Raw genomic sequence first — 25,783 nt, 5'->3', positions numbered from 1 at the left:
ATAGGCACGGTTGTCTCTCTGAAATAAGGGAATAGAGAACACCTAACAATCCTCCCCTGCCTTTCAGCCCGTTAAACTTTGTAATTAGTCCTCTGTGAAAACTCTGAAACATTAAATACTATCTCAGAGGATATTTTCACGTTTGAAAACGGATTTAATTGAGGGCTGACTATGGTGGTATTTTGATTTAAGATGGACATTAGAAACGCAGAATTTACACATAAAAGAAAGTTGAGATTGCTTTGATGTTTTAGACTTGACTAACAAGGGAATCCTCCGATAAACATTTGCTATGCTGTTTCAAACAACATTTTGACTGTGTTCTTGTGCTTTATCTGGTCCCATTTGAACACATTCCAAATGACATGACATTATGCTTTATTAAAAAGAAGGTCATGAAAATATCTCAGCCCAATGGAAATAATGGAATGCTCTTTGGTATTTAACTGGGGCTGATATGGTTCATATTTTAAATCGGATTCATAGACCCAGAACACGGCTAATAGCCACGAATCCAAGGACTACAGAACGTTGTTTGTTCAAAGGCCATCCCATTTTTATGTATCCTTTATTTAACAAGGCAAGTCAGTTAAGAACAAATTCTTATTTACAATGACGCCTCCACCGGCCACGCTGGGCCAATTGTGCGCTGCCCTATGGGACTCCCAATCACTGTCTGTTGTAATATAGCCTGGATTCGAACCAGGGTGTCTGTATTGATGCCTCAAGCATCACTACAGACTGCTGCGCAACTCGGGAGCCCATGACTTAACATTAATTATTTCAAACAGACCTAGCTACTGTAAGGATCTGTAGAGCAGTGATGCACCAACATATCTACGCCAGACGACAAGGACAAAAGGGAATACACACCAAACCTCATTTTACCGGCCAGAGAGCACAAAGAGAGAGGGCCAGAAGGGTACCAGCAGGCTCCCTTCCGCCTTTGCCTTCTCTCACGCCTCCCATCTACTTCAAAGCTTCTCCTATCAGCAACAAGGGCGGCAGGTTTGAAGCAAATCGCACTCAGACTTGAGACAGACTCAGCTGGGTCCCGATAAATACTGAGGATGACTGTGGCTCAGTCAAGGAGCTTCCCCATTGGAAAGCAACTAACTGCACACAAAGTGCCTCAAAAACTCTTATTTTCTCAATGAAACAATGTAAATGGACTGAAAATGACATGGTTACAAGTGTTGAGATTTGTGTATAATAAGACCTTGTATTTTAGGTATGATACTGTATATTTTTCGGACAATTAACAGGTATTACGCTCCAAGGAAATGTATGTTGTTTGGTATCTGTAGGACCACACAGTCTTCACACAGACGATGGAATACGTTATGAGCCCTGGAACCTTTCCCTCACCCGAGAGGCCTCAACTCTTCCTGGTTCCAGGACTATAAACTGAATGTGTGAACACCACTCCTAGTGTTCAGACTGGCGACCAGCCCTGGAAGCTTTATGAACTACAAAACAATCCATGGATGCCCCACGTTAGGACGTTGCGGAACTCTACTTGGACTTCTTAAATATTTTGCTTTGCGTGCATGGAGAGTTCTCTGAAGATTCTTGGTTCCAGACAGATACCCTTAAGAGAGCAATGATGTATATAAAGCCTGGATTGCTAATTCTATGTACTGGCCATTGAGAGGCTTTGAATCCACCGGTCGGCCATATTGGCACTCCCCAGTAGGAGCAGTCCTCCATAGGAATGAATGGCTGTGTAAGGGCTATTTGACCAAGAAGGAGAGTGATGGAGTGCTGCATCAGATGACTTGGCCTTCACAATCATCTGACCTCAACCCAATTGAGATGGTTTAAAATGAGTTGGACCGGAGAGTGAAGGAAAAGCAGCCAACAGGTGCTCGGCATGTGGGAACTCCTTCAAGACTGTTGGAAAAGCATTCCAGGTGAAGCTGGTTGAGGGAATGCCAAGAGTGTGCAAAGCTGTCATCGAGGCAAATGGTGGCTACTTTGTAGAATCTCAAATATAAAATATATTTTGATTTGTTTAACACTTTTTAGGTTACTACATGATTCCACGTGTTATTTCATAGTTTTGATGTCTTCACTATTATTCTACAATGTAGAAAATAGTTTTAAAAGGTAAAGAAAAACCCTGAAAATGAGTAGGTGTGTCCAAACTTTTGACTGGTAGTGTAAATCATTTTAGGAGAGATGTCCAGCTCATTCATCATCTTGTTCCTGATTTGAATGTGGGCGTGTACCTATTACTTTTATTACTAGGTTATTTGTTTCCTAGAAATACCGGTTTCTGGTTGTTTTAGGACTTGCAAATAATTGTATTGCTTTTAGACAAACTCCCCTTATCCTTTTCCTTCCCTCTTCTTGTCCCGATTCTATACATTTTGCCATCACAATCTCCATTATTTGTTCATGCTGTACATTCACCCCTGGTTATTTCTAAGTAAATCTTCTTAGTTTTTTTAAATAGCTACTGTCGCCAACAATGCATTGCTTTATCATTTAAATAACTTAATTGCCTTCATGTGACAAAGGTTTTTTTATTCATAATTTGTTTGCCAGCGGAAACAAAACACAAGCTCCTCTCTCCCCTGCCCAAAGCACATCAAATGTAACACTGAACATGATGGTGTCATACAATATTGATGGAAATCCATTTTAAAGCCGGAAATAATGCGTCGATGTGGTGATATGTGAGACAGAGGAATTTTGTTGCTAGTATGATGCTTTCAGACAGCAAAGTGGTCTCAACCCGACAGTGTTGCAATGACTCCAATAAGATTGTGATAAAGTGAGAGCGGGTTTAGGCCCAGCTGTTACAGACCACCACTCTAGGAGATTGATAGACCACAGAGCTCCTCCTCCCTAAGACTGACAGGGATATTAGGACAGTGAGACAGCGATTCTGCAAGTTGATTTGAGACTGCTCTGAGACTGATTGTTCGAGGTAAATCGAGAGAGAAAAAAATGGACAGAGTGAGACTGACTCTGTAAGACAGATGCTATGAGGCTCATGAGGGATAGTGGTTCTTCAAGACGGAGTTGATGTCTGAAAGCCAGCCAGTGTAGTTGTAGAAGGTCTGAGACACCTCAGCTTTACGTAACCGTGAGGAAAATATTCTGTGGGACATACGTAGTTGTTCCATGAGACGGCTACAACCCTGTGATTCTACAAGGCGGAGCAGTGGCAACCCTATGAGAGTGCTGAGTGGTAGTTGTAGGACCTGTGAAATAGTAATGATACCACAGTGCAAACTGAGGTGTCCTTGCCCTTGGCTGAGCTCGCATGGTGCAGCTACAGCAGATGGAGGAGCTGCTCTGACTGCGCTGTGCACCCCAGGACTCACCGCTGGCGGGTGTCAGCGCGCCTTGCTCTGGGTCATTATGCATGAGGCCTGAGTAATAACACGGTGATGGATTATAGGTCACCCCCGCTCCCTTCTGACCTTCCCTTCCCGTCCCTCCTTCCATCACGCACCGGTCCATCTCCAACAGGGAGCAGAACAGAAGCACCCAGCTCTGGCTGAGGACAGACAGAGCAATTAGCGCTGTAGGAGGGGCTGCAGGTTCTCCGTAGGTCAAGAGTCACATAATCCATCCAGCTACTCCAGCGGTAAACGATCTATGCGTAAACTATTGGATTAGCATACAGTACTGTAGTTACTACGGGTGTCTGTGCATAGAGGTGGTGTAGATGAAAATGGATCAGTTTAGAGTCTAACATATAGCAAATGGGTGGAAGATACTACTGTCTCCTCCTAGCATTAGCTGTACCATAAGCTTAGATGTCCTGATCTATCTTAGGGAACAATAGTAGATTCCACTCTTGGCGTAATGGCTGTATGATAATTTAATGCTATGATAATTCAAATTAATTCAATTTCCTCTTATTAGCTGACACAGTGAAAGGAGGTGTACATTTCTTAAGACTGTGTGTGTACTCATTGGCTATTAGGGAGTTCTCCTCCCTGGTCCCCTCAAATTATTCTGCTGATCTCTCCTTCGCACTGCAACAACGTTTGTTTCATGGGTTCGATTCAAACATGAAAAATATAACAAGTTAAAGCAAACGTTCCATGTGTAAAGAAATGGGTGGGAATGGCAGTTGGTGCTCTGTACAATTCGTGCTCTGTACTTTTATATGGTATACTAATTAGAACATTTTTAATAATGCAGATTTTGGCTGGGGACCTGGAGATAGGTCTTTGGGGCTTCTGTCTCCAGAAATCCCAGGAAGTTCCGTCTTTATTAAGGGACTCTATCCATTTATATGGAGAAGCACTGCATAATTCATCTGGGGCTGGAAGAGTCCACTTTCTACTTTCTACTGCTTTCATGAGAATGAGTGCGCATGTGCTCATATCTGTGTTGTTTGCTTTGCTGTGTGATCTGTGTATATGCAATGTGCAGTTGTTTGTTGTTATTAATTCGCTCCTTTGTTAAATGTGTTGGTGGCCCACGTTACAGTGTGGCTTTAAAGGTCTCCATATTTGTGGTCATAGAGCTGAGAACCAATTCTCATGTGTGGTTTAACCCATCTTTACTGTTCACTCATGGATTAAATCCCCCTTGGCTCTTACTAACAGCCACTCTAACCATAGTGCTATTTGCTTGACTTTGAGCGTTTAACTCAGCCAGGGTTCCATTTTCACCATGCATATGTAATAATCAATGCATTAGCCCATCAAACTAATGTTTATATCCATTAAAGTGACTTAGTAGCTGAATAATGGTACAATGTTTCCCTCTCATCAAAAATACAACAACAATTCATAATCTGCATGATGAACATGTTCATCCATAATTCTAATCGGGTGCTAAAAGATCACCCTTAGGACTAGATCCTCAACCAGCCTGTAAACGGGAAGGTTGATCAGGAGTTGAGCATCAGAGCATCATTCAACATGTTTCCCTGGGGCTACATAAGGTTTGATACATGATACTACCTAGCCTGATGTTTGTCAGCAGATCCCTACAAGAAGGTATCATTTTGGAGGACATGTGCTTGGCCTAAATTCAAAATGTACATCCCGAGGGATTTGTTTTCCACCAGATTGACCTTTTGCAGATCAACAATCAAAACAAAAACAAAATAAACCCATTTTCCTGTGAAACCTTCAAGTCTCATGTGGTGGTATGTTTTTGTTGTGGTTTCACAGATTTGCCTTCAAGTCATCCACTATTCCCATGCCCATATAGTGGAAGAGGCCACATAGAAAAGTAAGAACTGAAAGCACCAACAACTCACGAAGCTGAACATTAAATAGAGGCAAAAAAAAATAAACAAACGGATACATTAAAAGTGGTCGAAACAGTAAAATGAACAATAGTTGTTGATTGTAAGCTGCCAAAATAGGGTGTATTACATTTACATTTAAGTCATTTAGCAGACGCTCTTATCCAGAGCGACTTACAAATTGGTGCATTCACCTTATGACATCCAGTGGAACAGTAGTGCATCTAAATCTTTTAAGGGGGGGGTGAGAGGGATTACTTTATCCTATCCTAGGTATTCCTTAAAGAGGTGGGGTTTCAGGTGTCTCCGGAAGGTGGTGATTGACTCCGCTGTCCTGGCGTCGTGAGGGAGTTTGTTCCACCATTGGGGGGCCAGAGCAGCGAACAGTTTTGACTGGGCTGAGCGGGAACTGTACTTCCTCAGTGGTAGGGAGGCGAGCAGGCCAGAGGTGGATGAACGCAGTGCCCTTGTTTGGGTGTAGGGCCTGATCAGAGCCTGGAGGTACTGAGGTGCCGTTCCCCTCACAGCTCCGTAGGCAAGCACCATGGTCTTGTAGCGGATGCGAGCTTCAACTGGAAGCCAGTGGAGAGAGCGGAGGAGCGGGATGACGTGAGAGAACTTGGGAAGGTTGAACACCAGACGGGCTGCGGCGTTCTGGATGAGTTGTAGGGGTTTAATGGCACAGGCAGGGAGCCCAGCCAACAGCGAGTTGCAGTAATCCAGACGGGAGATGACAAGTGCCTGGATTAGGACCTGCGCCGCTTCCTGTGTGAGGCAGGGTCGTACTCTGCGGATGTTGTAGAGCATGAACCTACAGGAACGGGCCACCGCCTTGATGTTAGTTGAGAACGACAGGGTGTTGTCCAGGATCACGCCAAGTTTCTTAGCGCTCTGGGAGGAGGACACAATGGAGTTGTCAACCGTGATGGCGAGATCATGGAACGGGCAGTCCTTCCCGGGAGGAAGAGCAGCTCCGTCTTGCCGAGGTTCAGCTTGAGGTGGTGATCCGTCATCCACACTGATATGTCTGCCAGACATGCAGAGATGCGATTCGCCACCTGGTCATCAGAAGGGGAAAAGGAGAAGATTAATTGTGTGTCGTCTGCATAGCAATGATAGGAGAGACCATGTGAGGTTATGACAGAGCCAAGTGACTTGGTGTATAGCGAGAATAGGAGAGGGCCTAGAACAGAGCCCTGGGGACACCAGTGGTGAGAGCGCGTGGAGAGGAGACAGATTCTCGCCACGCCACCTGGTAGGAGCGACCTGTCAGGTAGGACGCAACCAAGCGTGGGCCGCGCCGGAGATGCCCAACTCGGAGAGGGTGGAGAGGAGGATCTGATGGTTCACAGTATCGAAGGCAGCCGATAGGTCTAGAAGGATGAGAGCAGAGGAGAGAGTTAGCTTTAGCAGTGCGGAGCGCCTCCGTGATACAGAGAAGAGCAGTCTCAGTTGAATGACTAGTCTTGAAACCTGACTGATTTGGATCAAGAAGGTCATTCTGAGAGAGATAGCGGGAGAGCTGGCCAAGGACGGCACGTTCAAGAGTTTTGGAGAGAAAAGAAAGAAGGGATACTGGTCTGTAGTTGTTGACATCGGAGGGATCGAGTGTAGGTTTTTTCAGAAGGGGTGCAACTCTCGCTCTCTTGAAGACGGAAGGGACGTAGCCAGCGGTCAGGGATGAGTTGATGAGTGAGGTGAGGTAAGGGAGAAGGTCTCCGGAAATGGTCTGGAGAAGAGAGGAGGGGATAGGGTCAAGCGGGCAGGTTGTTGGGCAGCCGGCCGTCACAAGACGCGAGATTTCATCTGGAGAGAGAGGGGAGAAAGAGGTCAGAGCACAGGGAAGGGCAGTGTGAGCAGAACCAGCGGTGTCGTTTGACTTAGCAAACGAGGATCGGATGTCGTCGACCTTCTTTTCAAAATGGTTGACGAAGTCATCTGCAGAGAGGGAGGAGGGGGGGGGAGGAGGATTCAGGAGGGAGGAGAAGGTGGCAAAGAGCTTCCTAGGGTTAGAGGCAGATGCTTGGAATTTAGAGTGGTAGAAAGTGGCTTTAGCAGCAGAGAGAGAAGAGGAAAATGTAGAGAGGAGGGAGTGAAAGGATGCCAGGTCCGCAGGGAGGCGAGTTTTCCTCCATTTCCGCTCGGCTGCCCGGAGCCCTGTTCTGTGAGCTCGCAATGAGTCGTCGAGCCACGGAGCGGGAGGGGAGGACCGAGCCGGCCTGGAGGATAGGGGACATAGAGAGTCAAAGGATGCAGAAAGGGAGGGTTGAGGAGGCAGAATCAGGAGATAGGTTGGAGAAGGTTTGAGCAGAGGGAAGAGATGATAGGATGGAAGAGGAGAGAGTAGCGGGGGAGAGAGAGCGAAGGTTGGGACTGCGCGATACCATCCGAGTAGGGGCAGTGTGGGAAGTGTTGGATGAGAGCGAGAGGGAAAAGGATACAAGGTAGTGGTCGGAGACTTGGAGGGGAGTTGCAATGAGGTTAGTGGAAGAACAGCATCTAGTAAAGATGAGGTCGAGCGTATTTCCTGCCTTGTGAGTAGGGGGGGAAGGTGAGAGGGTGAGGTCAAAAGAGGAGAGGAGTGGAAAGAAGGAGGCAGAGAGGAATGAGTCAAAGGTAGACGTGGGGAGGTTAAAGTCGCCCAGAACTGTGAGAGGTGAGCCGTCCTCAGGAAAGGAGCTTATCAAGGCATCAAGCTCATTGATGAACTCTCCGAGGGAACCTGGAGGGCGATAAATGATAAGGATGTTAAGCTTGAAAGGGCTGGTAACTGTGACAGCATGGAATTCAAAGGAGGCGATAGACAGATGGGTAAGGGGAGAAAGAGAGAATGACCACTTGGGAGAGATGAGGATCCCGGTGCCACCACCCCGCTGACCAGAAGCTCTCGGGTGTGCGAGAACACGTGGGCAGACGAAGAGAGAGCAGTAGGAGTAGCAGTGTTGTCTGTGGTGATCCATGTTTCCGTCAGTGCCAAGAAGTCGAGGGACTGGAGGGAGGCATAGGCTGAGATGAACTCTGCCTTGTTGGCCGCAGATCGGCAGTTCCAGAGGCTACCGGAGACCTGGAACTCCACGTGGGTCGTGCGCGCTGGGACCACCAGATTAGGGTGGCCGCGGCCACGCGGTGTGGAGCGTTGTATGGTCTGTGCAGAGAGGAGAGAACAGGGATAGACAGACACATAGTTGACAGGCTACGCAAGAGGCTACGCTAATGCAAAGGAGATTGGAATGACAAGTGGACTACACGTCTCGAGTGTTCAGAAAGTTAAGCTTACGTAGCAAGAATCTTATTGACTAAAATGATTAAAATGATACAGTACTGCTGAAGTAGGCTAGCTGGCAGTGGCTGCGTTGTTGACTATGTAGGCTAGCTGGCAGTGGCTGCGTTGTTGACACTACACTAATCAAGTCGTTCCGTTGAGTGTAATAGTTTCTACTGTGCTGCTATTCGGGGCTAGCTGGCTAGCTAGCAGTGTTGATTACGTTACGTTGCGTTAAAAGAACGACAATAGCTGGCTAGCTAACCTAGGAAATCGCTCTAGACTACACAATTATCTTTGTGTGTATAAGATATACTATGAGGTAGATAGTGAAAGGTACAGTGGGTGCTCAGATTTTTATAGCTTGATTTGGTCGCAATTTGTATCTGTATCTGTCTGTACTGAAACTCGGTGAGTCTAGTGTTAGCACATAGTGTCTGCAATGGCTGTTTGTGGCATTGAGTCTAACAAGTAATAGCTATCTGCAGTATACAAAACATAAACAATCAGCAAAACCTGTATGATAGTATGTGTACTGTACAGTATGTCAACACCTTCGTCGACACCTCAGTGTTCAGTTGCTTTTCTCCTTGTGCTTTCGCATTCAATACAATATTTTTCTATGGCTTGATCTATGTGGACAGCCTGTTTGTGAAATGAATAGCAAAAGAATGACCTGAGGGTTGGAGATGAACTCTTTGGAGAAGATGATGTTGCTGCTACAGTACGTGAGGCGATCTTCTCCGGTGGGATACATAGAGCTAAGACTCTGAGAAAGGTCAAACTCCCACCGTCTCGCCTTCAGAATTACCTTCTCCAACCATCGACCGTAATGTCAGGATCCGCATTTGCATGGAGATTGACCCATATCAGATGTTTTGGATTCCCTTTGATCACAGAATACATTGTTGGAACAGTGATGTAAGAATTCACAAGTCTTTTGGCCTTGTCTTGGAGAATGTTGTGCACTGTGGATTTGGCTCTCGGTTGCATGTGAGTTATCATTTCAGCGATTGTACCATATGCACGATCTAGTCATCTGTATGTTCATATATCAGAGAATGCAGAGTGTTTTCACACCTTAGTCCCTGTTCACCTCACAAACCGTACATAATGTCTGAGGATTGTAACCTTGTGTAAGATTGTAGCATGGATATTCCGCACGGGAAAAAAAGCTTGGAGAAAAACATCTTGTGTGAAAACAAAAATGAAAGCATATGCTTGTTACTGTAGCATTCACTTCTGAGTTGTGTTTTCGCATTGTGATCAACTTTATGAAGGTAAATATCTTTGGCAACCTAGCTACAGTTGAAGTCAGAAGATTACATACGCCTTAGCCAAATATATTTAACCTCTGTTTTTCACAATTCCTGCCATTTAATCTGAGTTGAAATTCCCTGTTTTACGTCACCTAGGATCACCACTTCATTTTAAGAATGTGAAATGTCAGAATAATAGAGAGAATGATTTATTTCAGCTTTTATTTCTTTCATCACATTCCCAGTGGCTCAGAAGTTTACATACACTCAATTAGTATTTGGTAGCATTGCCTTTAAATTGCTTAACTTGGGTCAAACGTTTTGGGTAGTCTTCCACAAGCTTCCCACAATAAGACAGGTGAATTTTGGCCCATTCCTCCTGACAGCGCTGGTGTAACTGAGTCAGGTTTACAGGCCTCCTTGCTCGCACACGCATTTTCAGTTCTGCCCACACATTTTCTATAGGATTGAGGTCAGGGCTTTGTGATGGCCACGTCAATACCTTGACTTTGTTGTCTTTAAGCCATTTTGCCACGACTTTGGAAGTATGCTTGGGGTCATTGTCCATTTGGAAGACCCATTTGAGACCAAGCTTTAACTTCCTGACTGATGTCTTGAGATGTTGCTTCAATATATCCACAATTTTCCTAACTCACGATGCCATCTATTTTGTAAAGTGCACCAGTCCCTCCTGCAGCAAAGTACCCCCATAACATGATGCTGCCGCCCCCTGTGCTTCACGGTCGGATGGTGTTCTTCGGCTAGAAAGTCTCCCCCTTTTTCCTCCAAACATAACGATGGTCATTATGGCCAAACAGTTCTATTTTTGTTTCATCAGACCAGAGGACATTTCTCCAAAAAGTACGATCTTTGTCCCCATGTGCAGTTGCAAACCATAGTCTAGCTTTTTTATGGCGGTTTTGGAGCAGTGGCTTCTTCATTGTTGAGCGACCTTTGAGGTTATGTCGATATAGGACTTGTTTTACTGTGGATATATATAATTCTGTACCTGTTTCCTCCAGCATCTTCACAAGGTCCTTTGCTGTTGTTCTGGGATTGATTTCCACTTTTCGCACCAAAGTACATTCATCTCTAGGAGACAGAACACTTCTCCTTCCTGAGCGGTGTGACGGCTGCGTGGTCCCATGGTGTTTATACTTGCGTACTATTGTTTGTACAGATGAACGTGGTACCTTCAGCGATTTGGAAATTGCTCCCAAGGATGATCCAGACTTGTGGAGGTCTACCATTTTTTCTGAGGTGATTTCTTTTGATTTTCCCATGATGTCAAGCAAAGAGGCACTGAGTTTGAAGGTAGGCCTTGAAATAGATCCACAGATACAGCTCCAATTGACTCAAATGATATCAGAAGCTTCTAAAGCCATGACATAATTTTCTGGAATTTTCCAAGCTGTTTAAAGGCACAGTCAACTTAGTGTATGTAAACGTCTGATCCTCTGGAATTGTAATACAGTGAATTATGAGTGACTTTGTCTGTAAACATTCGTTAGAAAAATGACTTGTGTCATGCACAAAAGTAGATGTCCTAACCGACTTGCCAAAACTATAGTTTGTTGACAAGAAATTTGTGGAGTGGTTGAAAAAAAAGAGTTTTAATGACTCCAACCTATGTGTATGTACAATTCCGACTTCAACTGTATGTCGACCAAGTTGTTTTTTTTTTGTTTATTCCATGTGTGACGCAATCGATTTGTGGAGGAACCATGAAAGCTTTTGCCTAGCCAAATATTTAAGGAATGTCTGTTACCAGAGAACACATTGGTGTGACTGATGTTTTGGATCCAAACACTGCACACACAATATGATTATTTTGTTTATCTGGCTTGGCTTGGCATGTAATCAATCTATGTGGCTGGGAATGAAAACAAACTTGCTCGCCATGTGTTTGAATATCAGTTTGGACATTATCAGCACTGACGTCAGCATGAAGATCTCATGACTCACTGGACAGCATTCGATGACAGAGGAAACGTCACCAAATAGGCAGAGATTTACACTAACAGCAAACCACACTTTTGCTGATTTCCAAATGTATTCCTAGCCCATACTTCCTATGCATTCCTGTAGATCTGAAACAATTGGATCGGTGTAAATAATGTGCCAAAAATCCCACCCATCATTTTAAACCTGATCCTGATCCTGAACCTGATCAATATGATACTTTCAGCAATATCCTACGGTAGTGCCAAGGTAGTTGATTTGGAATTCAGTACTAGTTGAAGCCCTAACAAGGTTTCTCCCTCATCAAAAACCCTAAAAGGAGGTCAATCACCACTTTGAGAACAACATTGCCATTCTCTTTTGTCTTTGCTGCCAGCTTGAGTTTTGCTGACACACGGCTCATCAGGCCAAGGTGTAATTCAATGTGTTCCTCCTGTGATATATTGCTGAGTGCGGGTACCGTATCCTTTTTCCTGCATATCATGCATTTCGCTGCCAGGAGCTCGGGTATGACGGGAATGTCAAGGTAAATTATGCATCCACTCTTTTTCCCCCACAAATAGAATGGAATTAATCAGAACACACTGTAGGTGGGCGTGTTCCCTTTTCCCTTTTGACACGGGCCATAGTACGTTAGTTAATAGCGTGATCTCATGGGTGAGAATGCCTCATTGATTACCCACATTTTAGTAAGTCATAGAACCATTGGTTTTCATAACCAGGTTACCCTACACAGTTCATGAAGAATCAGGCTTGGCGGAGTTCAATAATGATGAACCCTTTTTTACCTGAAATTGCTTCTCCAATATTTACGAGTTTGTGATTTTGGAGAGAGGGATTGTTTAATGAGAGGATAACAGACACTCTTTGGTCAGCTTGGCAGGCTTTAAATGGGCCTCAATCAGGCATATTGTCACGTTCTGACCTTAGTTCCTTTGTTTTGTCTTTGTTTTAGTTTGGTCAGGGCGTGAGTTGGGGTGGGCAGTTCTTTTTTTCTATGATTTGCAATTTCTGTATTTGGCCTGGTATGGTTCTCAATCAGAGGCAGCTGTCAATCGTTGTCCCTGATTGAGAACCATACTTAGGTAGCCTTTTTTCACCCTTGAGTTGTGGGTGATTATTTTCTGTTTTGTGCTTTCACCGTACAGGACTGTTTCGTTTCGTTCGTTGTCGCTTTATTGTTTTGTTCTTTAGTGTTCTGAGTTATAATAAATATCATGAACACTTACCACGCTGCACATTGGTCCTCCGATCCTTCCTACTACTCCTCCTCGTCAGAGGAAGACAACCGTGAAAAATATTGGTGCACCTCATTTCAGGTTCTACATTTGAATCTCATTCAATGTTCTCTCAATACAGTTCACTCACTCAGTGTTCTCTCACTACATTCTCCTCTTAGGCAATAACAGTTTGGTCAAAGACAGAGGAACAAAACTTTCTCCAGACATGTGGAGTGTCAACATGGAGCAAATTGCAATAGTCATGACAAATCTTCACAATGCTGCATGTTATGAGTAAGCATAAATATGCTAAATAGGTGAGTAGGATTACGGTTGTTTTTCTAATCTCTAAAATGCCTCTAAAATGCTATCCTTATAACTATTCCTACTTGTTACGACTTCTACAAATGGTGTGGTGGAGGAGTCAAACGCAGAGAGCAGGTAATATCGTACGTGAATCTATTTATTCCAATGACAGCGGAGATATGGACCTGCCAACACTAGGGCGTAAGAAACCACCCGTCCAAAATACACAGGACTAAAACTGTCCGGAAAATAATGAGATAACACTTATACACCAACACCAAAATAACAGAGAACAAGCCCTCACAAATACCCAGCGGGCCTAGTGCCCTTAAATAGCCTACAAACAAACACTAACTCAAAACAGGTGTACCCAATTAAACAGAAACAAACGGAAAGGGAATCGATGGCAGCTAATAGGCCGGCGACGACGACCGCCGAGCGCCGCCCGAACAGGAAGAGGCACCATCTTCGGCGAGATTCGTGACAATACTGTACCTTTAACATCCAAATTCACTAGCTAGTACTATTAATACTGTATTACCATGTGACTTGCATAACACAGCATGTAGTTCCCAACATGCAACAGGGTTTTCCAGTGTTTCAAAATACCCCTCTGGTATCCCCTGAGCTTGGAGCTGCCCAATAGCATGATACTAGGTCTGTCAGGCTTCTTTCCGTCAGCAGTGTACAGTATGTGGGGAAGAGTGGGGTGGGCTGAGTGGGTTTCTCTAGTCTAGTGTGTGGACGAGGGAAGGGTGATCGGACAGGAGCAGTGGAGTATCACTGACCATTTGTTCAGGCTCGGCAATAGGTGAACAGTAACCATATCACATGTTGACGGTATGGTGGGTAAATAAGGAGGAAAGAAAGGGAGGAGGGGTGTTTTCTCTCCCTGTCTTCTCTGTGTTCTTGGTGCTCAGTCAGGTAACTGTACTGCAGTAGGATAATGTACAGACTGAGGGAGGAAGAGAGAGGTGGTGTAGCTCTAAATGATCTTGGCCATGTATCAGTGGAAGGCCTATGACAATGAGCATAATGTTTAAATGGTATATTTAGGACCAGGTTAAGTTAAATGTTTTGCACTGGTACAAAATATGTATCAATCATTATCCGAGGAGTATAAGAGCAAAGCTAGAACATGAAAGTCAACAGTGAGTGAATCACAAAAATAATTGTCACTTTAATGTTTCATTAATTATCTTAATATTAATGTGTTATTGATCTACTTTAATGTTGTAGCCTTATTCACATGCTTAATTAATCTGGCCCAGCATTTGAATAGAAGAGTTTATCCATACTTAAAATCAATCGGCCTTAGTATGCATAGAGCTTGGCAGTGTGCAAACTATTATGTCTCTAAAATGGCAAAAACTTCTCAGTTACTTTTCAAAATGGAAGATGGAGTTTGACATTTTGTTCTAAGGAGTATGAGGATGATCCACAGCGGAAAGCATTTTAGTGCTCCCTCTAATGCACTAATATTAGCACTTCCATGAACTGTCCCATATTAATTATGCTCATATGCTCCAATCTCTCACAGATGCAGTTCCATTCTGGACTAATCTCACACTGAAGCCTCTTTGCACCATGCTGCTGATGATAAAACTGAGAAGCCAAGTGTGTTTTAGTGCTATACTTTACAATCTATTTGAACCACAGACGGTTCCTGTAGGCCAGGGTTCCCCAATCGGTGGCCTGCAGGCTGAATTTGGCCCGCATGTGATTTTATTTGGCCCCCCAAGTTTTCTGAGTCATTTTCTTTGCATTTTTTTTAATGTTGGACATAAAATACTGTAAAAACACCAGCAAATCAGCTCCAATTGATTTTAATTTGGGAAATCTGTTTGTGCTTCTTGCGGTCAATTTGCAGTCTACAAATGATTTATAATTACGTTCCGGCTCCCTGACCATCCGCTCAAGAAAAAAAATTGTCAGACGGCTGAATCTAGTTGATGATCCCTGCTGTAGGCTACATTGGCAGTCAACAAAGGATTACATTTGATCATTAATCATAATAACAAATAGTGGTGTTTATTCAGGATATAAACCCAGGTTCAATGTCGCAGATGAAGACGCCATGCAGTGAATGCTGATGCTTTTGACTCTTTTTCCCACTGTGATCAATTGTGCAATACTGTATGATTTCACTTAACAATTAATTAAACTGTGGAGTGATTGAACATAAGGACACAGCCTATTAAATCTGTTTCCTGATTAGCAAGAAAAAAAACTTATTGGTTGGCACATTGGGGTTGGCACATTTACATTTCTGATGAAGTTGAAGGCATGCCCTTGCATCTCTTGCCCTTGCTCCAGTGACAGCCAAAGTGATTATAATTACCATCCTTGTCAAAATCAAAGCCAATGTGTCTAGACACAGTTTTATGATGACAGATTGGGCATGACCCTATAAACAATAAACAACTCTACCCATCAGCTCGTTCGTCTTAAGTGACTTTATCCAAGCTAAATGTGATGAGCGTATTAAGAGAAAATGTATGTCTGAACAGTAATCTTCCCCCAAATAAATCTTCACTGTTGAATATGTTCCTGTAGCCTTTTAAGAAATATTTTAGCTTACAAAATAGAACACGTATTATATATATATATATATATATATATATATATATATATATATATATATATATATATATATATATATATATATATATATATATATATATATATATATATAATATTTTGAGACAACAACAAAAAATCGAACATAAGCTATATCAAGTCCTTACAGTGAAATGCTTACTTTACAAGCCCTTAATGCTTTAAATAAGTTTAAGGGGAAAAAAGGTGTTAAGTAAAAAAAACAGATGAGTAAAAAATAGAAAAGGAAAGTAACAAATCATTCAAACAGAAGCAGTAAAAAGCAACAGTGAAGCTACTGTATAAACAGGGGGTACTGGTATAGAGTCAATGTGCGGGGGGCACCGGTTAGTCGAGGTAATTAAGGTAATATGTACATGTAGGTAGAGTTAAAGTGACTATGCATAGATAATAAACAGAGAGTAGCAGCAGCGTAAAAGAGGGGTCTGGGTAGCCCTTTGATTAGCTGTTTAGGAGTCTTATGGCTTGGGGTGTAGAAGATGTTAAGAAGCCTTTTGGCATTCAGACCCCTATATGGCATTCAGTTCTGTTGGTGTCAGCAGTAGGATGGTAACCTCCAGAGGTGAATTGAGGTGACATTAGACAAGCAAGGATGTTGTGCACCTTGTCACCTTACCTCACCTGGCTATACTGCATACCGCTCGACAAGGTCTTCAGTGTTGAGCAATTAAGCTCCATAGCTGGGCTATACTGGTGGCCCTACAGTCATCTTGAAATACCTGAAATAGGCTATATGGGATCATAGAAATAGAATGACAGAATTATAATAGAATTATCATTCTATTTCTATGTATGAGGGAAAGCCAGCACAATGCATTCAATACTGTGGGTTTTTACAGCTGAAAAGCCTGCCGCACACATTTTACATAAATGTAATATATATATATATATATATCAACCAATTAAAATGTGAACCTGTAAGCCCATAAATATGATTTAATTAACTAAATGTTCCTTCTAATTTCTTTGGGTTACGTCATGACCATGTTGGCATGTAGTCTTAACTGTGGACCTAGAACAACAAGCGAGGCATTTACTTAGACACATAGCCAATGACTTTCCTCTCCTCTCAGCTGCCGACCGCAGTTGTGTCTAGTAGAAAGGGACCTCAGCTGGTGCTGTTGTCGTGACAACCAAAAAAGGCGCATCAGACTCTCATGAAGGGGGCAGCAGTGCGATGTATAAGCGGGGGTGGGGTAATCGGGTAGAGAGAGCTCTAGAGTGAGAGGCGCTGGTGACTGGAGAGGACTGAATTTCCTCCCCACCTCTAAAGAACTCTGCTGCTTGTCTATCGCAGCCTTTACGCGGGAGCTGAAGGCACAGTGGAATACAGGGCTTTCAGAGAGGGTTTACGGAATATATGTTTTCCTCCAAGCCATTTTGCTTTCGTTGTTTCAACGCATATTTATCTTCCTCAACATCATAGAAACCCCTGGTCACACTTTGTCGTGGAGTAGGTTATTGCCAAGGGTCGGAGCGCCACTTCAATTCCCTTTTATAAGTCCAAACACTTTCTCTGGGATCTCTGCGCGCCCAGTTCGAAATGCTGGTCGGAAGGAGACCGTGTTGGAGGCAATTGCAGGCTTCTTTTTTCAGACTCCTGTGTCTTATTCCTACAGGCTTCCCCGTCCGAAGTGTGGATATGCAGCGAGCGACCGACAACATTACTATCCGCCAGGGTGATACAGCAGTTATCAGGTAAGGTCCCTGTCCAACTTTCCATTCATCCGCAGCCTCCAAGTGATGCTGAGTTTTGTATGATGCTGAGTTTTGTATGCAAAGCATAGAACCAGCATGGAATGAAATGATCAATGATACAATTGACACGTTCGCTAATGTGTAGGCTACTGAAAATATTGAAATGTTACATGGTGTATTTTACATTAAATAGGACATCAACTAAGTTAAATACTCATCAGTAGGGTATGAGAAATGTAGTGATAAAAATATGCATATTTTTTGAAAGTGTGGATTTCAAGAGACTTATTTTCATTTTGATCTGATATGCGATTTAATGTTGCTCCGTAGCCTTGTTTATTATGTAGTCTATGCCACAGTCACATTATCATCCCCAAACTGCAAAAATAATTTAAACGACATTGCCCTGGTATTTATTGGAAATCACTGAAAAAACGTTAAGTGTGTCATAGAATTGCCCCAAAATGATGCCCGGGAAGCGGCAGATTATAGGAGGCTACTCTTTTCAATGGGGGAGAGTACAGGCAAGTGCTGCGTGGGGTAGCCTACAATACATAACGATGCAGTTTGATTTCCGAATTGCACAACAGCCCATATTACCCGGTTATGGAAAATAAGTCCAAAGCGCTTCACTGTGAATGAAATCCATATTTTCTTTGTGCCAATTACGTCGGGAGTAGATTTAGCCTTATAGTTAATCACCTCCCAGACAATGCAAGCTGTCAATTTCAGGCTATTATGTTATTGTTGGACACAGATGTCATTAGTCACGTGGTCACCGCCATGTGTTTTTGGACTGGCAGGTCAGTGAGGGGCTATGATTACCCCTCCCCAAAACTAATTATGCAAGACACAGCAACAATATTTCTCTCTTTAACTCACTCTCCCTCACACACACCTGCTGATTTTTTTTTTTTTTACCGCTGAATTGAAAAGTATGCTCATGTAGAGTTTATTTGTGGCACAGCCTACATGGTTAAGAATGAACCATAATGACTGAAATGTCTGAAAAAAATAGTTATTGATGTTATGTATGATATTTTTATTTTTGTGTAATGTTAAATGAGAGCAATCTGATCTTTTTAAAGCAATGTTAGGTTTTATACCCATTGTGAGGTGCATGCATTGCACCAGACAGAGACAAAGAGAGTATTGTTTTATATTCGCTGACTGCAGTAGCTGGGTTGTCTATGGAGTTTGGGAATCATTGACCCAGACACGCCCCTACTGGGCTGTATTGCCTTACAGTGCCTCTGCATGTCAAGCTGTAATATATATATATAATATAATCAACACACATACTACATGACCAAAAGCATGTGGACACCTGCTCGTCAAACATCTAATTCCAAAACCATTAATATGGAGTTGGTCCCCCCCTTTGCTGCTATAACAGGCTCCACTCTTCTGGGAAGGCTTTCCACTAGATGTTGGAACATTGCTGTGGGGACTTGCTTCCATTCAGCCACAAGAGAATTAGTGAGGTCGGGCACTGATGTTGGGCGATTAGGCCTGTCTCGCAGTCAGGGTTGAGGTCAGGGCTCTGTGCAGGCCAGTCAAGTTCTTCCACACCAAACTCAACAGACTCTTTCTGTATGTACCTTGCTTTGTGCACAAGGGCATTGTCATGCTGAAACAGGAAAGGGCCTTTCCCAAACTGTTGTCACAAAGTTGGATGCACAGAATTGTCTAGAATGTCATTGTATGCTGTAGAGTTAAGATTTCCCTTCACTGGAACTAAGGAGCCCGAACCTCCTCCACCAAACTTTACAGTTGGCACCATGAATTGGAACAGGAAGCGTTCTCCTGGCATCTACCAAACCCAGATTCGTCCGTCGGACTGACAGATGGTGAAGAGTGATTCATCACTCCAGAAAACGCGTTTCCACTGCTCCAGAGTCCAATGTCAGCAAGCTTTATAACACTCCAGCCGACGCTTGGCATTGCGCATGGTGATCTTACAATTGTATGCGGCTGCTCAGCCATGGAAACCTATTTCAGGAAGCTTCCGATGAACAGTTCACGTTGCTCAGTTTGGAATGTGTTAGTGAGTGTTGCAAACGAGGAAAGACCATTTTTACGCGCTACCTGCTTCAGCACTCGGTGGTCCCGTTCTGTGAGCCTTTATGGCCTACCACCTCGCGGCTGAGTCGGTGTTGCTCCTTGACGTTTCCACTTCACACTAACAGCATTTACAGTTGACCGGAGCAGCTTTCACAGGGCAGAAATTTGACGGGAGGGTGGCATCCTATGATAGTACCACGTTGAAAGTCACTGAGCTCTTCTGTAATGCCATTTTACTGCCAGTGTTTGTCTATTGTATGGCTGTGTGCTCAATTCTATACACCTGTATAAAATGTGGCTGAAAGCCAAATCCACTAATTTGAAGGCGTGTCCACATACAATATATTTACAAAAGTATCAATTCACTGTACATTTTCTCCTACATAAGACTGTATCGGAGCACACCATCATGTTCTAATGGCAAATCACATTCAGATATTATATTGAAGACATTAATTCAATAATTATCTAGCTTCTTTAGACCTGAACATTTATATCACACTACCATTTAATTAATTGTCGCACTTGTCGTCTGTAAGGAGTGAGGGATTGTACAGATTAACGTCATCATCTGACACAACATAAGACCTGTTGAAAGTTACAAAAAAGTGACAAACATTTAACTTTCAGTTTTTAGAACTATATACACTTGATCCTCTCATGGTGATGCAGTAGTGCAGCAATGGGAATAGCCTATATTGTTGGTAGCCTATATTGTTAACCTGTAGGTCAAAAGGTGTGCTGATCACTCTGGTGTTGTCACAGCCAGGCCCAGCAGGTTTAGGACCTATAATCCACTTACTGGATTTCCTCTCACTAATTGCCCCCATCAATTCAATTACTTGATCATCAAGTCAATCAAATTCCAACGTGGTTACTTTTAAATCTTACTAAGGCTCACCAATTGATATCCATTTAAAAATCCAGCCAATCAGTTTACTCAGTGCATTCATTTCCTTCAATTAAGAGTGAGTTTAGCCGTCACCTGGCCTGTACAGTAATATATGTTCTACTCAGTGCCTAGTTGTTTCCTTCCATACAGTGTCACTCAGTGCGCCTAATATTAAAACATGATTCCTGAAGTTGCATTCGTGAACATAAATTGACTTCAAGTTGACTTAACAGTTAACTCAGTCATCAATGACTGCACAACAAACTGCAATTGTGTGCCCAGTAGCCCGACCGAACAACATGCATTTTTCACTCCCCAGTTTCAACAGACAAATCGGATAAATAAATATATATAAAAGAACAAGGGCCACTGAGAGAACTTTCAGGGGGGGCCCCAGGGTAGTCATTTGTTGCATGAGAAAGTGTAGCCAATGTGATTCCATAAGCTGGTTTTGCTGTGCTGTTGGGATATCCGTGGCCTAGAGAAATAATATAGCCTTGACTCCATTACCGATGCCTGCGGCTTAGTTATGACATTACAGGCATAGGTGGAGCTGAACCCTTAAAGAAACAATTTTGTTACACAGTAGCTGTGGTGTACTAGTAACAATGTTCCTAAAATGACAAAGAAAAAGGGCCTTATAACACATGCAAGTAAAGTTACCAAAATAATTGTCCTTTTTCAGCATCAACACTTTGATATTGATTAAAATAAAGGTGTTGTAAAGGTTTATTTTAACCTCATTTGCTTGGCTAGTTAATCTGTTAAACCCTGAGATTGTTTAAGTCAGTCTCATATACAAGAGATGAGATTCACATGACATGAATGTGTTAGTACAGCAGTCTATGTTGACGCATTCTATAGATGAAGTACTGTAGAAGTCCACTGTGGCTTAGAGTCATGCTGATTACGTTTTATTGACGTCTTTGGCTGATATTTGACTTAATACCAGTTGAACATTTTCTTCTCTGTGTGCTTCAACTAAATTCATATCCCAAACGTCTTGTTACATCCCCAAACATTTAGATTGCAGTGAAAGTGTCCCACATTCTGAACTACTTCGAGATTGATACCACCTCAACAACCCAAATTAATCCTTCTCAGTCACAGTGAATCACGGCTGGATCTCAAAGTTATTTTGTATCCCTTTGCAGCATTTCTGTGTCACAATGCATTACTTTTTAATTGCTTTTTCACTAGTTGGCAGTCCATGGCCTGCAGGGTGCGTTCTGATGTGGGAGAAGCGCAGAAAATTGACAATAGCTTATTAAAGCATTAATGACACAGACACCGGGATTGCTCTCCTCCGGGTCAATTATCATTGATTTGACAATATCCGCTCCTCTTTGTGGTATTTGGGTGGAGATCATTGCAGGCTTGTGTTTTGCCCTTAGGCCCGGATGTCAGACACCCGAATATCCCTTTTCAATTAAAGTATGAAAGGCTCAGTGTGTTTGAAACCTGTTAGGTTCAGATATCAGACCTGTGAAACAGGTTCTCATAGAGATGTAGCGACATAGCAGGCCCTGTGTAGCATTTTAAAGCTACAATTTGGGATCTGGGAATCCTTATAATGGTCATTTCAATTATTCATATGTACATATAAAAAGGTTACATTTCACCAGGCTCATCCCTCAGTTGTATACCAAAATGTGTCGGGCTGGCTGTTTTGTTGTTTTTAGAATCCCAAACAATAGCTTTAATATGGCCCCGTATGCATCGGATCAGGATCAGACTGGAATACATTGTGGTTTGATGGCTAATGTGGCCTTGAAATGATGGTGCAGTGTTATCTAGGGAACTACTATCTCCTTATAGTTCAGCTCACGTTTGAAGGAAATCTCATTTTATTTGACATTTTCCTGTAACATTTGTCGTCAAAACAAGATTATTCTTCTCTGCTGTACAGTTGTACAGAAGTTAACATACACTTAGGTTGGAGTCGTTAAATATCGTTTTAAAACCACTCCACAAATGTAGTTTTGGCCAATCGGTTAGGACATCTACTTTGTGCATGACACAAGTAATTTTTCCAACAATTGTTTACAGACAGATTATTTCACTTATAATTCACTGTATCACATTTCCAGTGGGTCAGAAGTTTACATACACTAAGTTAACTGTGCCTTTAAACAACTTGGAAAAATCCAGAAAATTATTTCATGGCTAATTGACATCATTTGAGTCAATTGGAGGTGTACCTGTGGATGTATTTCAAGGCCTACCTTCAACTCAGTGCCTCTTTGCTTGATGCTTGATCATGGGAAAATTAAAAGAAATCAGCCAATACCTCAGAAAGAAAATCCTATATCGACATAACCTGAAACGCCACTCAGCAATGAAGATGACGCCGACAAAAACAATAAACACTACAAACAAACTGTGAAGCTAAAGGCAATGTGCCCTAAACAAAGTCAACTTCCCACAAAGAAAGGAGGGAAAACGGGCTACCTAAGTATGGTTCCCAATCAGAGACAACGATAGATAGCTGTCCCTGATTGAGAACCATACCCGGCCAAAACATAGAAATACAAAAATCCTAGATAACAAAACATAGAATGCCCACCCCAAATCACACCCTGACCAAACCAAATAGAGACATAAAAGGCTCTAAGGTCAGGCCGTGACAGGAAGGGAATATTTACTCTGATTAAATGTCAGGAATTGTGAAAAATGTAGTTTAAATGTATTTGGCTAAGGTGTATGTAAACTTCCAACTTCTTCAACTGTAAGTGTGTCAGTGTCTGGAATATGGTCTATCTACAGTATGTCAGACATTCCATCTTTTGAGGATGAAACAAGATAAATGATGCCTACTCAATACTGGTTCCATGTACTTTGGGGCATAGTTTCAAGTGTATGGAAGGATGGAACACTTTTCAGCTCATTTAATAGTATTTGTTTTCAAGGCTACTGAAACACACCCAAACCTCTCCACCTCTCCTCAAGTGTTGGAATGTTGTCAATTCTCATTATAATGAGCAGGCCATTTTATTTTAAGTTGATCTACTTTTTGGTTTGTGGTGGGATTTACAAAGAGATTGCCTCTGAGTGTGGAAGGATTTTACTACAGAGAATTATTCAAGCGTTGATTACAATACTAGCTGCTATTGATCCCAGCAGAAAATGAATGGCTTCGCTAACTGTTGACTCACAGATCCCGATGCAAATCCAAACCTCACAGTTAAGAGATTATGACCATTTGCATAATTCCACTACCGAAAATGCATTTTCATTGTTCTCTTTAAGAACTGCACATTGATAATTTACTGTAAATACCAGACTGGTTATCCTGTCTGTTCTCTGTGTGGGTCACTTTTCTTAGACACATATTTTATAAGTCCAAAAGATCCACTAAATCTATTAAGAGTAATGTGGTTGTGTTATTATGACCATATAAACCACCCATTACCTCTAACAATTGCCAAGTCATTGACTCCAAACATGGATTTTCAATTTGGAAGAGCAGTTATTGATAAGTAGTTCGTTAGCATACTCAGAAGGAGGGCACTTACTGTAAGTGTTCGTCTCCCGTACTGTAATGTTCATAGGGGCTTAACACTCTACCAGGAATCCTTGGCAAGTGACCCACAGAGGACATCACTACATGCCATAGATGGCATAGATGATAGAAAATAAACCAAATCTGAACACATTTACATAATTCCGTTATGAGACATGAATGGCTCTTGTGTCCTGATTTGAAAAATGTGAATTCAATTACTTTGAATAAGTGAACTGTTTTTTGTGTTCCTGTTATTTCAAGATCCTATTGTAGAAATATTTATCTTAAATATCAAATGGGGTCAAGTTAAACTTTTTTGGTACTATTAGTAATGTTTTGCAACTATTACTATGCTTATACATGCCGCAACCATATCACAAGCATTGTCACATTTTAAATAGGAAAAAACATTGGCTGGAACATAAGGAGAGAAACCGTGCTACACAATTTCACATGTCCACCCCCCCCCCGAAGGACCGCTATCTCTCAACAAGTCATCCGACTGAGTGCAGGTTTTTTACAGTTTAGAGCCTCCCAAGGGCTTTTAGCATCTCTCACAGTGCTGTCCAGTGATGCTCTGATGGGATAGTGACCTGATTCAAAGCCGGGGAGACCAGGGACAGACAGCATTAGTACAATCACCACATAATCCTCTCTGCTTCTGCCCTGGCAGAGCCAGGATTTTCAAATCAATTTCATTTTCACCCATGATGCGGTTACAGTTTGAAAAGATGTGCGGCTGCCAGCTTCGTCATTATCTCCCTGTCCCATTTTGTTTTGGAGAATGAGGTTGAAGGGAGGGGTAGCGTAGTGGGGGGATGGGGGTGTTTGGTTGGAAGTTTCGCCGACAGTTGAGACATTTCTGCGTCATTGAGATTGAACCATCTGAGAGCCTTCTGTTTGTGTCACTGAACTGGAGTTGAAGCGGTCGAAGGCTGTGCACGTTGTGTAGTTGTTATTGTGAAGATGAGATTATTTTTGACTAGGCTGGCCGATCTTCGTGTTGGTGCTCTCACCTGGATGGATGTCTACTCTAAAGGCATTTTAGAGGTTACTGGGGCAGTTTTTTGCTTGACAGTTAGGCATTTATTTGGTTTAGGCCTAGTTTGTTTTCTCTCTCCTCAAACTTTCTCTCAGCTTCCCAGAGTTCCCTGAGCTCCCTTCAGCCTGGTGATGTGTCAAAATCACTGTGCATATTAACATATCCATCAGGTTTTTATATCGTCATACCGTCCTTCTCTCATCCCAGGATTTACGGTATTACCAGCTTAGTACACAAGGGGGTGCCAAAAAAATCCTGAAAAATCCAATTGAGTGTCGATTATGAGAAAGCTATCAGAATTAGCACATGTAATATCGAATTTCCATGGAGTTTGCTAGCTAAAAATGCTAACAAGCACAAATGAAAATAAATGAATTGCAAAGACAGGAAATCAAGCTCCTTAAGTTATGCATATATAGGTAGTAGCTAACCAATATCATTTTTGGGGAGTTTGGACATTTACAAGCGAATGTGAGCTGGGGACATTGTGCAAATGAAGAAAGTTTTGACACATGCTTGTCTGAAGGAAGAACAGTACTGGCTCTGAAGCAGCATGTGTACAGACTGTGTCTGTCTGGAGTTGCTGGGAAAACGGGCCTGCCTGTTCTGCTTGGAGAAGATGGGGGAGGAGCAGAAGGGCCGAGAACACTGAGGAGTAAAAACGCAACAAAATCAAGCAGTGGCAGCTGTACAAATAACTAATCCAAAGGGCTTTGACTTCTCAAACAGA

General features: G+C 42.6%; 1 protein-coding gene across 2 annotated transcripts in view; it reads left to right on the top strand.

Moving 5' to 3' along the window:
* LOC115136976 (limbic system-associated membrane protein-like) overlaps positions 1–25,783 on the top strand; it is a 454,780-nt gene that overhangs the window by 291,934 nt on the left and 137,063 nt on the right. The window contains exon 2 of one of the 2 annotated variants that reach the window (XM_029672926.2): positions 17,472–17,550. In XM_029672926.2, the coding sequence (XP_029528786.1) occupies positions 17,472–17,550 (79 nt within the window). Of the gene's footprint in view, positions 1–17,086; positions 17,551–25,783 lie in introns of those variants that run through there. The other variant, XM_029672925.2, reaches the window with a different exon arrangement.

Source organism: Oncorhynchus nerka, linkage group LG11 (genome assembly GCF_034236695.1).
Source record: "Oncorhynchus nerka isolate Pitt River linkage group LG11, Oner_Uvic_2.0, whole genome shotgun sequence".
Classification (NCBI taxonomy): Eukaryota; Metazoa; Chordata; class Actinopteri; order Salmoniformes; family Salmonidae; genus Oncorhynchus; species Oncorhynchus nerka.
This window is presented reverse-complemented; position numbering and strand designations above follow the sequence as displayed.